This window comes from Acinonyx jubatus, chromosome C2 (assembly GCF_027475565.1).
Source record: "Acinonyx jubatus isolate Ajub_Pintada_27869175 chromosome C2, VMU_Ajub_asm_v1.0, whole genome shotgun sequence".
In the NCBI taxonomy this organism is placed as follows: Eukaryota; Metazoa; Chordata; class Mammalia; order Carnivora; family Felidae; genus Acinonyx; species Acinonyx jubatus.
The window spans coordinates 143,514,965-143,529,925 of record NC_069384.1 but is presented as its reverse complement, the minus strand read 5'-3'; the positions used below and the strand labels follow the sequence as shown (position 1 = coordinate 143,529,925).

Genomic DNA, 14,961 nt, shown 5'->3' with positions numbered 1-14,961 from the left:
TGACACAAGAGCCTGCCTTGCTCAATCTTGAGAGTATGCATGTTTGGTGACTCAGACTTTTTTTTTTAAGTTTTTTTAAATTGAATTCCAGTTCAGTTAATACACAGTGCTATATTAGTTCTAAGTGTACAATTCAATACCTTACACAGTGCTCTTCATGGTAAGTATACTCTTTAATCCCCAGGTGACTCAAACATTTTACTGCTCTGCACAAATGACCATGAAGCCACCATGAATGTTGATTCTGGGTTATAAACAAATTGTAGCAAGTACGTTAAGTTTGCATGCAGGGAACCCATGAATAATGAAGATCCACCGTATCTTTTTTAACTGATAATTTCATGAGTCTGAGTCTTTCAGTAAACAAAAGGAAATTTCATAAATGGCATTAGTATTAACTTAGAAGGATTCTAACAATTCCTTACACAAAAAAAATTGGTAACATTACTCTTGAAATAGATTAGGGCATTCAATAGATTATTGGGCAATAGATTACTGACATTCAGCACTAGGGAGCCATAGAATATGCAAGAAAATTCTTACTTCCCAATTATTTGTTAAATCCAGCATTCCCATCAGGACGCTGCTTCTGTCAAAGATAATTGCTTTGAAGAATGTTTGAAAGTACTTGATCATGAGGAGTATTTTTCATAGCCACAGAGGTTGTGTGAGCACTTTTTGCATTCAAAACTAATTGCCATTACTTGCCGGAATAGGTAGGTTAATAATTCATTTTCTTTCTCTTTAAAAACACTAACCATGTAATTCATCAGATCTCAATAGTGGCTCCATCTTTTCCTTGGTATCTAGCTACAGTTCATGTTTTCTTTCAATATTCTTTTTTTCTTTTTCTTTCATCTTCTCCATCCTTCTCTTTCCTTGCCAGCCCTTGGCTTTTATGATCACACGACCTTCAAGAGAAAAGTGGCTACAAATTTGAAAACCATCTAATGCCTCAGTGCTAAATAATGCTTGGAATGCAGATGATGATTTGGAATGTGATCTTATAAAAACCTTAATAAAATCTGGGTCAAAGTAAAAATAAATTAATTTCTACTTGCTTTATAATATACTTTATTAAATAAGTGAAAAATTCAGCTGGAAAAATGATATTGGTAGCAGATGTCTTTTCAAATAAATGTTGTATCATTAAAAAGAATTCCCACTTGGAAAATAAAAGAGACATGACATAAAATTGGACACCAAGGAATTAAGCATTTGAGTCATAAGAAACACATAGCAAAGCTGGCTTTCAGATTAAAACGCCCTGACTTGTGTTGATGATATTATGATAGTTATAATAGCTAGTACTAGAGTGATTATAGTTTTCCAGGAACTGTGATCAGTGCTTTATCCTCGGCACCTCATTTAATCTTTCCAATCACTAAATATACACTTTTAACCATTCTCATTCTACTGATGAGGAGACTGAAGCAGAAAAATGAAAAAACTTTCCCAAGTTTGTCCCTCAGCTTAAAAGCTGTGGATCTGTGATGGAAATGCTAGAGTTTCCTCCCTAACTACTGGAGTCTCTGATAAAACGTGAAGAAAAGCCAACAGTATTGTGCACATCACAGATGCTGACACATGTGCTTCCTTAAATTTCAGAAGGAACTATGATCGTCAATAGTTAGCAGAGTACTAGAGAAGGATTCAAGATGTATCCTATCCCACCCAAGCTCAAGTTGCTCCTCTAAATATTATTCTCTCTGTGCCAACTCAGTACCCAAGGGCATAGGGGACTCTACTGGACAAGTAACAAGGTGAAATTTTCAACTCTGGGATGATTTTCTGGCTTGTCATTGCATATAAATCAGTTTCTCCATTACCTACCCTGAAAAACAAACAAGCAATCAGTCAGTTAATGGTTAGTAACGGGACAAGTCTGAGCTGAAGTTCTTGTGTTTGCTGCATTTGTCAGTTTTATTCTTTTTATTTTGGCTTTGGTTTTCTTTCACTGTTGTGTAGGTTAATAGCCAGCTATCATCAGTGATTTTAGTTCCACGATATAAGTTATATTCTATCCAACCTTTAACTGCCTACTCTACAGAGAAGATCTTTGCTGTTTTAGGTTCCCAGGGGGTGGAGAATCTGTCTGTATGTTTATGTCATGTCCATTATCTCCTGTCTTGTGCCTCCCACATAGGGGATGCTCCGTAAGTGCTTGTTTGCGGACTGAATGCTTTTTGTTTAAGCTGTTTCTTCTCCAATATTACTTTAAAAAATGTATTTCAAACAGAATTCTCTTAAAAAGAACACTTCTGCAAGAGGTAGTCCTATATTGAGAAAGTAAGAAAGGAAATAGGAAACACGAGGAGATAGAAAGGTTCTCACAGTGTATGTATATTTCTAATATACATCCAGGGCAAGGGTCACTCCCTACACTTCATTATGTCCTTGGGACACAGCACAAAGTATCAGTCATGGAAGGAACAAATGCTTTTTGACAACAAGAGTACTGATGATTATGGTGATGGAGACACAGTGGAAATCCAGAATTATGACGCCAACTCTGCATGCATTAACTTTCTCTCAGAAAAATAAAAACAAAAGCAAACATAAAAATCAGGACATACCCTCAAGGAAAATGTTTATCTGAGTGAGAATCTAGGATGGAACTATTTTGTTATTGATTATGTGTATCTATCTACTCAGAAATCTAAAAAGACATCTTTGTGTCAATCATAAATGGATTTAGTCGGAATGAATGATTACTCCTCATGCCTTGTGGCACAATGAGGAGGAGGCCGGATGTTTGAAATCAGGTACATCAACTATGCCTGTACTTGGCTATGGACTTCATAACAGCAGGAGAAACCCCATTTCTCCCACATGACCTTTGCAGGCTTTCATTCACTTACTGGCACTGAAGAGAATTTTTATTAATAGTAGTTCTAAATGGACAAGAGCTATAAAACTTTACAGCACAGGAGAAGTTTTCATCCATCACTGAAAACAAGTTGATTTCAGGTCTGAAAATAGACAACCCATTATCTGGGTTATAGGTCATAACAAATCACTTGGCTTACTTGGCTGTGGTAAAACTGGTAACTGGAGCTTTCAGCTCACTCATGGTGGATTTTGTAAGTGCCTTAATGAGATCTAATTAAAGCATACTCTGTCAGTTTATTCCATCTCTTAAAGGCTTTGAAATGAACATGCCCAGGCAGCGCCAGTAGCATTGCACTACAATAAGGAGCGCAATTTACATCTGGTTTGTGTGAATGGCACCCATCCCCTTGGTATTACGAAGCGCATGTACTGTATTCCTATACCCAGAGGCTTGTGTCTTGGGCAATTAAAAATGCCCTCAAATAAAACGTCTTCAAGATATAATACATCATCATGCCTTATCTAAAATTTGTTTCTTTCCTTGGGAATAGGTGAGAATTTCCAAACCTTAGTATTCCGAGAATGCATCCCCAAAAAGCTTACTTGATTTTCTCTTCAACATAACCTGTCAACTATTCCTGGGAACCTGAGTGCTGATTGTTAACAATACTATATTAGCTCCGTTAGTTCATCTCCATATCTAGACCGTGAAGACAATCTCGTAAAATGTTTCCCCAGTAAGGAAAAATATCTTCAGAGGATCACATAGAGAGAGATTATTTGTTACTGCTCATTGCTTTGAAATTGACTCTAGCAGAGAACTGTAGATCAGATAAAAGCAAGAAACACCATTTTATTTGTTTTAGTTTTCATAATAAAAATCTTGGCGTTTTTCCACTAGACTTTTGAATACCTTGTGGGGTAACTTCTTTGTTCAATTGCTGGGTCTCTTGTTTGTGTCCATAGCCAAAATATTATTTCTTTGAAGTGCAATTCCTGAAGCAATTGTTATCGATGGCGTTTAGTGACTCAATTACTATAGGACTTGTGAAGATCTTATGAAAGCTAGATTAGAGCTTCAAAGCCAGTGAGAAATAGTTTGTTTATGGTATTTGCATACTTAAGGATAATGTCCCGACATGACAATTTGGTGAAACAGCACCGTCTTCCACGATTTGACAGTTAATGTTCACTTACATTTGAAAATTCTGAAGGAGACCCAGAGGCTAGTCACAACAAATGTCAACATAAAGTAATTTCAAGGTTTGAATGACTCTCATCATTGTTGTAGAAGCATCCAGCATCTTTGATTTCAGCCAGTCATCTTTACAACATAGCTGAATGTTTCTGATCAGTTGTACTTATTATTTGGGCATAGATTCCAAACAAATCTGGGGGCTTTTTGGTAATCATTGGAAAATTCTTTGGAAACATAGGAAGAAACAACAGGAATTCTTCTTCATGTTCCTGATATGTGTATTTGTTGTTGTTGTTTGTTCATTTGTTTGTTTTTTAATTTTTTTATTTGTCTAGAGTGGACACACAATGTTGTATCAGTTTCAGGTGTACAAAGTAGTGATTTGACAAGTCTATACGTTATGCTGTGCTCACCACACATACAGTTCCCATCTGTCACCATACAACCCTATTACAAAACCAGTGACTGTATTCTTTATGCTGTGTCTTTTATTCCCATGACTCCTGATGTATTTTTGGACTGATATGCAGCATTCCTGATTCCAGTCCAATCATTTGGGAGAACACTAACACGATCAATTTTGGGAAACATTTTGCCTGAAGTAAAGAATATACCTTCGGATGTAATGGCTATCTAGCTTACGAATGTCATGAAAGTCATACTGATGATACAGTGAGACCATTTATGAGCTAGGGGTGACATTAAAAACATTTTGCCACCATTATGTTGTAAGCACCGGCCAATCAGAACATAAATGCTGGGGTAGGATCCTGGGGAACTCCTGCAGTGCCAGGTAGCACCCCATTCTTGGGAGATGGTAAGACGTCCTGAGGAGCCACCAAAGTGGAAGGGGTGGAGGGGCTGTACTGATGGACTAGTGCCGGTGGTTATTTACCAAATGAAACAAATATGTTTTACTATTTTAACAAGCAGCATGGCCCTTCTGGTATATGGAAGTTGAATATGAGCCCTGTCCCTGGCTCAAGCTTCTCTGGGACGGTGGTTCTCAAAGGGTGGCCTAAGGACACTTGAGGGTTTGGTGAGATATTTTTAGGAGATCCACAGCTTCTCCCTTTTTCAATGACATGTCTGTATGAAGCTGGATTTTTTTTTCATATGATTAAATCAAACAAAATATGGCAACAGGTTGGATGCTGATGCAGATACACAAATCTGGTCATCTTTTAGTAACCTAGACAGTAAAGTGATTTGCAAAAAGGTAAAAATGCCATTATTCTCAAAAAAATTGACTTTGAAAGATATAATATTTTTGTTAACAAGGGATGGTTTATTCTTTTTTAATGAACTAATAAACAATCATTTTTAAGAGTATGAAGGGATACTAAGACCAAAGAGTTCGTGAATAGCTATATGAAGAAATAAAATGATAAGATTTGTAGAGCACTAAGAGAGGCCTAATAGCCCCAATCCCTGATCATTCTGCTCAGAGTTGTGCTTGTCACTTGAGAGATTAATTAAGAACTTTAAAATATCCCTGTGTATTCCACTTATGCAAAAACATGTCCAGCAGCATATATTTGTATTTCAAAACCTTGCTAATTTACACTAATTTATGTGTGTAAAGTTTTCATTACTAGATTTTTTTTTGATAAGTGCATTTCACCATGCTAAAAGAACTGTTATGAAAATGCCACTCAGAAGAAAACAGCTTTACACAATACATTAAAATTTTAATTAGCTTATCAGTTGTCATGCTTCAGGTACTTGTAAGAGGCTTAAACATTTTAGGAGAAATCCTTTTCACACTATCATTTTTTTACCTGACTTTCAAGAGAGGCAGAGAAAACATGAGCCTCAATCTGTGCTACTATCCCAAATGCTGAGGCATTGGAATTGAAATTATTATCTTTCATTTTATCTAGGGCAACAATGAAAAGTTTACCATCATCTCATATAAAAACAACAACAACAACTGCAACAAAAAAACAAGCAAAAACAAACACCCCAAATGATCTCATCAAGTTGGTATGCCAAGGGGCTATTAAAAAAAAAAAAAAAAAAAAGAATGGACTTCAAGGTAAGATTTATGTCTCAACCTTAATACTGGATGAAGGAAGGGCACAGGGAAAATCTCTCCTAAGAATCTGACCCAGAGTCCTTGCTTGGGTTAGAGTTCAATTCATGAAGTCAGAGGGGTCAAAGACCAGCAGAGAATGTAGATAGTGCTCCCAGATGACTAATGAGAGCAAATGCAAATTGTCTTCTCATAATGCCATTGATTATAAGAGGAGAACCAATTTCAGAAGTGTTAAAATGTGGAAAAACAACAACAAAAACATGGGTCTTGGAAACAATGAAATACGGTAATTAAAATTTCCTGGTATATAAAAGTTCACTGAATATTGCTTACATAGGAATAAACTACATTACGTCAAACTTTATCAACCATGCTAATACAATTTAGCAAGTATAATGCAAGCAGAAATAGAAGCAAATATATCTATATACATCTAAATCTATATCTGTATCTATATCATCTATATGTATATAAAATGATAGGGACACAAAGTTATCCAACATCCTTAGAGTATCTACACCTAAAACCACAATTGAGGTGTAAACATTAATATGCTTATCTCAAAACCAAAATATGTGATAAGCATATTTTTAGTGCATGCCCTTTCTTTTCCTAATTTCTTTCTTCTGAATGTATCTACACACTTGGAATACATTTTTATTGGTCACAGGTAAATTTAATTAAGCTCCTTTGATTTTCACAGTTCAACATCAAAAGGTATAACTCTTAAAAAGCAGCTTTTGACAACAGAGATTAGGGATGTATGTTTAAAACCTACAAGTAAATTACAAGATGCTCCGGTTGCTAACGTTGACACCACAATGCTTCTGTGGCAATAGCACACATGGTCCTTACCAAGATCTAAACCCAAAGCTCTAGATTCGTCTACAGTAGCAAAGTGGCAGCTTGCAGTCTACATTTCTTTTATGTTGACTGGCTTGATCTTGAGAAATGTGTAAGAGGGGGGTGTCTTGCTACATGCAACTGGCATCTATTTTGTGGATGCGATAAGACAGGACCTTACGGAGACAGGAACTGAGCTTTCAGTCATCCCAGCTTTTCTGACTGACCGTTGAGGCTTCTTTGTTATGGTCTGCGATCCTGAAATCTCTCTCATCAGTGGGCGTTAGATTCAATAAAAATTTAAAAGATCAAATGAGTCGTTCTAGACTACAGATGTTTGGTATGGGATGGATGTCATAATGCATGCTATCAGAAATCAGCTGTCTTCTGGGGACGATGGAGCTAACTGCTGATCACTAACCCAACCCTAAAAACACAAGGGTCATTCCCTTTCCCCTTCCTTTTTTGAACATAACACAGACTGCCTTTCTAAAGTTGGGATATTGAAACTCTTTCCTTTTTCATTAGTTTCAGGTGTTTGATGGTGATTCTCTTTTTCATGTCTTAAAATAAAGAGTTATAGATTATACAATACTTGAACACAATTTATACTTTAAGAGGGGTTTTGAGACCTGTGTGGAAAAACTCAAAACAGACGACAGTCTTAGTTAAAAAAAAAAAAAAAAATGGCTAAACGTTTTGCTGAGGAAAACCCCACTCTCTTTTCCTTCAGTCTCAGTACTGGAAGTGTAAAATGCTGCATCAAATGGGATGCCTCCTAAATGAGAAATAGATGAAGTGGGTGCTTTGAATAGAAATACAAAATAAAGCTCTTCTGTTGAAAGTATGGCCTTGGTACAAAATAGCATTTATTCAAGTCATTCAAAAAACTCCATTCCTTTTCACAGAGAATAAAACACTTCTTAGAAGTCCAGATACCTTTTCCTTGTCTTCTTACAGTGAAAATAAGCAAAAGGAATTCATTCTCAAGTGTCACTGGATGCTTACGCTTGCTTTTCTACTGTTTTGTGTTAAGAGGGTAAGTGGATCATTAACTGTTAAATGCCTTTCTTTTTGTTGTGAAAAACAAAACCCTGTGTATATCAACTTTTCTTTCAATTTAAAATTTTATTTCAATAATAAAAAATGAAAATGTCATATCTTATGTTGATATATACTTATGTAAAATACATATCAACACATTTATGAGCATATGGAAAAATATATAAAACACATATATGTGCAATGGTAGATCCCAATAAAATAAATCGAAATTTTTAGTTTTTTCCAAGTACATAAACATTCAACTCTCATTACTGATTTCACTGAAAATATTTTTTAGGTACTATACAATTATGGATCAACTCTTTGTGGATAAGTCTTTCAGCGAGTATGTATCAGGTTAAGGTTTGGTGAAAGACAGAGGACTTATTGTAGTACAGAACTGAGGTCAATTATGAATTCCTACATTCCTCCTCAAGTAATTTTATCCTGAGCACATTAATATAGGCCTACTCATTTGCCCTCTTCGAAGCGATTTGGTTTTCTACGAGACCTGATTTCATCAGGGCCCCAAATGTCTGTCTTGCCGCCATTTTGAGGAAAGCATGGGGCTATATTACTGAGCAAAAGTCAGCCAGTACTCACTCACCTCTCCTTCCCTGGGCCAAGGCCTTCCATTCTGGGTGTATTTGCTTTGATTCTGTCGCTTCTTTTGTCCTCCATCAGCGAATTTGCACAGTAAAGGCTCACTAGGGGCTGGAAAGATAAGAAACCAATTCTACATTAGCAAATCCCCCTTAAAAACAAGTGATTATTTGAGTCACAGTAGTGCTTTGTAATGCGTATCTTTGAAGTTGTCTTGCTTCTGGAGAGATATTTGGCCCCCTTTTAGTCTCTATTATGTTGGCTGTTATTCTATCTAACTGGGCTTCGAAAGAGCACTGGCAGACCATAAAAGAAAACAAAAAATATTGTTGAAAAAATAATCAGTTGAAGCAGAAAGTGAACTTGCCTTAGAAGTAAAGAGGCGAATGTCAACTCCTTCCAGTTATGTTAATGCTAAAAACCAGACAACGGGTCCAAAATGGAGTCACTTATGTGAAGTTTCATGTCACCAGACCAAAACCTAACTTAATTAAAGTTTTGGCTCTCCCAGAAATGGAAAGTTTAAACCAGTCAGTCAGGAGTCACCTGATCAGCACTGTTGAGGTAATTTACCTGACAGATCCCGGGTCATCCTCTGTAGGAAAGTGACTTTGCCATAACCAATCCATTTTTTGTGCCAATACTTTTGTTCACACTCCCTTCTGCCTATAGAAGCCTCCAATTTGCACAGCTCCTCAGAGTTCCTTTCTACCTGCCTGATGGGATGCTGCCTGATCCATCAATCCTTGAATAAAGCCAATAAGAGCTTTAAAATGTACTGTCTCATTTTGCTTTTTAACATTAGAAACTTATTCATAACAGTATTTGTGTGAAGATAAATATTTCTCCTCAAAGTTGCCATGTTTTCACAGTAGAAACTATAGGATTCTATTTTGGAAAAAGACCCTTAGGAGTTTCCTTCTAAAATGGGAGCTATTTTGCTAATTGCAACCAAATTAGTTTTTTTCTCATTAATCCCTGCAATTTCAAAAAGGCTAGAAGTTGATTGTCCGTTGAACCTCTTTCACTCCAATTTCCCAGTGAAAACTAGTCAGTGTCTCAGGGAGAACAATTACTTAAATATTAAATGAGCCCACATGATAAAATCTAGACAAAGGATATGGCCCTAACAAATGAATCCCGGACTGGGGGAAATGTGGTGATCCTTGGTGACTTAACTAAACTTATTTGACAATTTTATAAAACACAACAGGAAGAAACTTATTCTTTGAGAATTCATGCTCTCTCCACATCCTTACTTGACTAGAAAAATTGCTGAGTATTAGCACAAATATTTTTAAAACTGAATGAATAAAATAAATCCATATTGTCCTAAAAAACGTGGTCAATGCATTAACATGGCTGGGAGGATTTTTGTTGTTGTTTGTTCATTTGCTTGGATAAACCATATACTAATTTGTAAGTTTACAATCTGAAAACTAAAATGGACCTTTCCTCTTCCAACCCACTGGGAAAATGTGTTCTTCTAAAATGTAATTGTTCAATGTTTGAAGGGGAGCAGAATATACCATCCAAAAAATATGTTTCTTTGGCATAAGGATTAGCTTAGGCTGATTATTTTTAAGAAACAGCAGATAGAGGAAAAGCTCTGAAAACTGACTAGAAGTTACCCTTTTTTAAGAGACGTTTACATTTATAAGGGAAATCTCCATTTGTAACAGTGTTTCCCTCTTTGTATCTGGAAGAAAAAAGTATTCTAGATCTCAAGAAACTTATCAGTGGAGAAGCGAGGCCTTAAATCTGTGTAACAACCTTACCCTTGTTTACTGTGCTTTTTCTGGTAACCTCCCATTACTGGCCTCATTACCCCTTCCCCAACATCTTTTGTCTTTAGCTAAAGATGATATTTAAGATGGTGACTTGGACCATTTCAGAGAGTTACAAGGTTTTCCTGGATATCTCCATGCAAGAGATATACAAGTTATTAAACTTCTATTTGTTTTTCTCCTGTTAATATTAACATGTCTTTATTATGGGGGGTCCCAGTCAAGAACCTAGAAAAGTAGAAGGAAAATTATTTTTCTTCCCCTGCATTATGTTAATTCTTTATCTCTCCTTGTATTCTTGCCTTTGACAACGTAGTGTCATTGAGTCCTCTGACTCTTGGTCTGACCCCATGTGAATTTCTCTAGACAATGAAATGTTAGCAAATGAGACACAAGCAGAGGATTGAAATGTTTTTAAGCATTGAGGTTTGCTTCTTTTGCTTTTCTGCATAGCTACGTGAATATGCCCAGCCTGGTCTGCTGCAGGATGAGATACTACTGTAGATGAGTCATCCCTACCATCAGAGCCAAGGCCAAAGTAGATCATCCAATGACCACCACCCGGACATGTGCCTAAACTCGTCTAAAATCAGCAGACGTACACAGATAACATGCAGGTGACCACAGAAAAACGTATAAACCCAGGTGAGGTCAGTAAGGCCATCCCACAAATATGTAAGCTAAATAAATCTTTATTGTTTCCTGTCACTAAAATTTTGCAATTGATATGTTATAATCTTAATAGATAATTGATACCATTTTCCCCAACATCACTTCCTCCCCATTTCTACTCCACCTAGGTTGCTTGCATTTACTAATCTGGATGAAGCAGAAAAAAAAATTAAGGGATTCACGAGACTTTCAACTGTCTCCAGAATCAATAGTGGAAAAAGAAATGAGTGGGTAACTACAAATAAATATTTGAAAATCATTTGGCTTTAAGTGGCAGTAGTATTTACTCAATCCTTTAGTTTATTAACAGCAGAATTCTATTAATCAATATTGAAGAAAATGACTCAAGTAGACAGAAAGTCACAATTGGCCAGGCGAAATGAAAAACAAAATGTTTTGCCTGTCCTATAGAGGAAGCATAGAATACGTAACTCCTCCTGGCTCACAACGCAACCAGTATCATTCCTCACCAAACACAAGTGGTTCCCAACTGTCTGCTTTTAGGAGCCTCCAACATTGGTGACTTTGGTGAAGCTACAAAAATCACACAAAGGAAAGGGTGAGTCATAAAACTTCTGCAGAAAGTTGCTGCCATCACACTGAAGTATTTAAATTCTTTCTCCAGATGAAGGACTAAAAGACTAAATGCAATAAAAGACCCTAAAATTCTGTGCTAAAGAAAATTTCCTGTGATACTCCAAAAGCATATGTGTATATATATTCATTCCTCACTATAGGGTATTTTTTCTTTTGTCATTTTAAAATTTCAAGGTATGTTCATCCATTCAAATGGGTAGTCATGCTGACACATGAGTTTATCACTGGCAATACTACAGATTTCTCACAAAAGACAAATAAGAAATACCTTAAATTTCCTGCTGTAAAAATTGTTGATTCTACCTTTTATGGTTCTTGGGATAATAACTTTCATGAGTCATACTTTCTACCATCTGAAGCAGGTTTCTCTTTATCGTCTCCTAAAATGGAATCTTTTAGTGTACATAATATACTGGTTCTAATAGTCTAGAATATGATAACAACTTCTCTTGAGGTCGTTCGTGTTTCTGCTTTAACACTTAGTTTGGGTGCATTTCAGTGTTAGGGGTAGCGGTCTGCTTCCTGGCTTCCTGACTTACCAGCTACAAGACACCAGGCACTTTTTAAATTCTTTGAGGGTAATAATGTTCCCTACCTCAGACAGCTGTGAAGATTAAATAAATTAATGTGTGAAAAGGGCTTAAAATAGTATATGGTACATAAATGACTATTAAATCCACGTTCGCTACAACTCTCACTATTGCTTAGCATCTTCATCAGCCACTGTCCATGCATCAGCTATGGAACCTGGTTACTTGGCAGAGTCTGAGTGTAGAGTGTTTAATCAACTAGGCTTATTGTTCACCAGCTCTGTCCCACTTTTAACTCCTTGGTGGTTTGGCCACAGAACTTGCAACTGACCTCCAAGAACATCGAAAAGATTTGCTCATTGAGAGGATCTGCATTTCCAAAATGGTTCTTGCTGACTGCAGCTTGTCTCTGGATCATCTGGCCACTACAGCCCAGGTTCCTCTCCTGAGTCATCACCGAAGTTTGGTTCCCATTATCCCTTTAATGTGATACAAGTCATGTTCTCTTACGTGTGTTTATATGCAATTGCCTACAATGAATGCTCCCTGTTCCTTTTTCTGTTGTGTTTTTTTTTTGTGTGTGTGTTTGTTTGTTTTTACTATTTTTTTGTTATTCATTTGCAGGAGATCTATTGACAGTTTAAATCCATCGAATCTGTATTTTGCTATTAGGATAAATACCATGCTGTTACACACTGTAGGCAAGAAAAAATTTGCTGTCCAGGGGTGCCAGGTGGCTCAGTCAGTTAAACATCTGACTTTTGATTTGGGCTCAGGTCATGATCTCACAGTATATGAGTTTGAGCCCCTGTGTCAGGTTCTGTGCGGACTGTGCAGAGCCTGCTTGGGATTCTCTCTCTCTCTCTCTCTCTCTCTCTCTCTGTGCCCCTCCCACACATGGTTTCTTTCTCTCTCAAAATAAATACACTTTAAAAAAATTAAAAATTAAAAAAAGAAAAATTTGCCACCCCAAAATGTGTCGCTTTGGCATGTATACACACACATATGCATGCACATGCACATACATATTTCAAGATCTTTTTTTGTGAAACCTTGGGAGCTATGGAATTAGCAGGGCAGCATTGGCAGGAAAAGAAAAGGCTCTGAATGAATTATTAACCTTAGGATTTCTTCTACCTACTGGCATAAAGAAATTTTACAGAAGGATCCTTGAAAGAAATTTTACCAAGCAACAATATTCTAGCTTGCCGAGGATCAATTATACATAGAATTTAAGATTCTGGGTTCTAAACCTACCTTGAAGATTTTCATTACTGAAAAGAGAACTTTCAAAACAATATATGTATTTTTTATCTTAGAGAGAGAGAAGGGGGGGGGTAGGGAGAGACTGAGCGTGTGTGAATGGAGATGAGTAGAGGGAAAGCAGAGAATCTGAAGCAGGCTCCATGACCAGCACAGAGCCTGACGTGGGGATCGACCTTATGAAACATGAGATCATGACCTGAGCCAAAATCAAGAGTCGGAGGCATAACCGACTGAGCCACCCAGGGGCCCCAAAACAATTATTTTTAACACAGGAAAATTTCAAAAGCTATAGGATAAGACTTTACCTTTCAACAAATCTTAGCCACCCTGATATTTGAGGATCTTCATAAGCTGTTTCATTATGGATGTTAGTAATGACCTATTTATGTTTCTTGACGTTGTGAAGTTGAAACATCTGCTATTACTTTATTGATTTGAAGGGGATTATGATGGGAAAGCAGACAGGGTCACAAGTTTATTAAATTAATTAAAAAAGTAAAATCCCAGAAATAAATTTTCAAATGTACCATTAAAAAAGGATGAAATAGCCCTAATATTATCCTTGAATTTAGTTTCCCAGGGAGGTGGTGGGAGTGGATTTCACTGAGAGTGTAAGAGAAAATACTGAATTAGATGAGTTAAGATCATTTTCTGGGGCATTCAGTCAGTTGAGGGTCTGGGTAACTCAGTCAGTTGAGGGTCTGACTCTTGATTTTGGCTGAGGTCATGATCCAGGGTCCTGGGATTGAGCCCTGAATTGGGTCCCTGCTGAGCATGGAGCCTGCTTAAGATTCTTTCCCTCTCCCTCTGATCCCCTACTCTCCTCCTGAGCAGACACAAGCTCCTTCTCTCTCTCTCAAGCTCACTCTCTCAGGAAAAAAAAAAAAAAAAAAGATTTATATTATCATCTAGTTCTTGGTGATTTCTAAATACCTGCAAGATAAAATCCAAACTCCTCTACTAGAAGAGAAGAATTTATACCCTTGATCTTATCTTTTGCCAGACTCCTCCCACTCCTGTGGTTTAAAGTTCCCTCACCTCTGAATGCCTTTCCCCCTGCCTGGAATTTCCTTTCCCAGTTTCCCAAATACACACCCTCCATCTGGCAAACTACTAATCAACCTTTAGAATGTAGCTCCTATGTCAAGTTCTGCAGAAAGCCTTCCGTGACTCTACCTCATCTCAATTCAGAGAGAAATTACCTACTGCTTACTTGGCAGGCTTTCATAAATTGAATGTGGGTTCTGTTTGTGTTAAATCTTTTAACAGTAATAATTAATTTCCAGGCTTGAGGTTGAAAGGGGTTATAGCAAAGGTTGGGGGGAAGTTTCTACATGCATATGTGTGTGCATGCATGCACGTGTGTATACTTTTGACAGCATTTTGCACATAGGTACACATAATACTTGAAAGTGATGCTCCTCGAAGTGTGGTCCAAGTACCAGCAGCAATGGGATCAGTACTTGAGAGCTTGTTAGAAATGCAGATTCTTTGACCCTTCCCAAGACCTACTGAATCAAAATCTGCATTTGAACCAGATCCCCAGGTGAT

The 14,961-nt window shown here is 37.0% G+C and overlaps 1 protein-coding gene across 9 annotated transcripts in view; it reads right to left on the bottom strand.

Annotated features, from left to right (window-relative positions):
- Window positions 1–14,961, bottom strand: part of RBMS3 (RNA binding motif single stranded interacting protein 3) — a 1,316,996-nt gene that overhangs the window by 144,441 nt on the left and 1,157,594 nt on the right. For all 9 annotated transcript variants that reach the window (XM_053221878.1, XM_053221882.1, XM_053221883.1 and 6 more), the window contains exon 10: window positions 8,563–8,669. In XM_053221878.1, coding sequence (XP_053077853.1) covers window positions 8,563–8,669 — 107 coding nt within the window. The remainder of the gene's footprint in view (window positions 1–8,562; window positions 8,670–14,961) is intronic.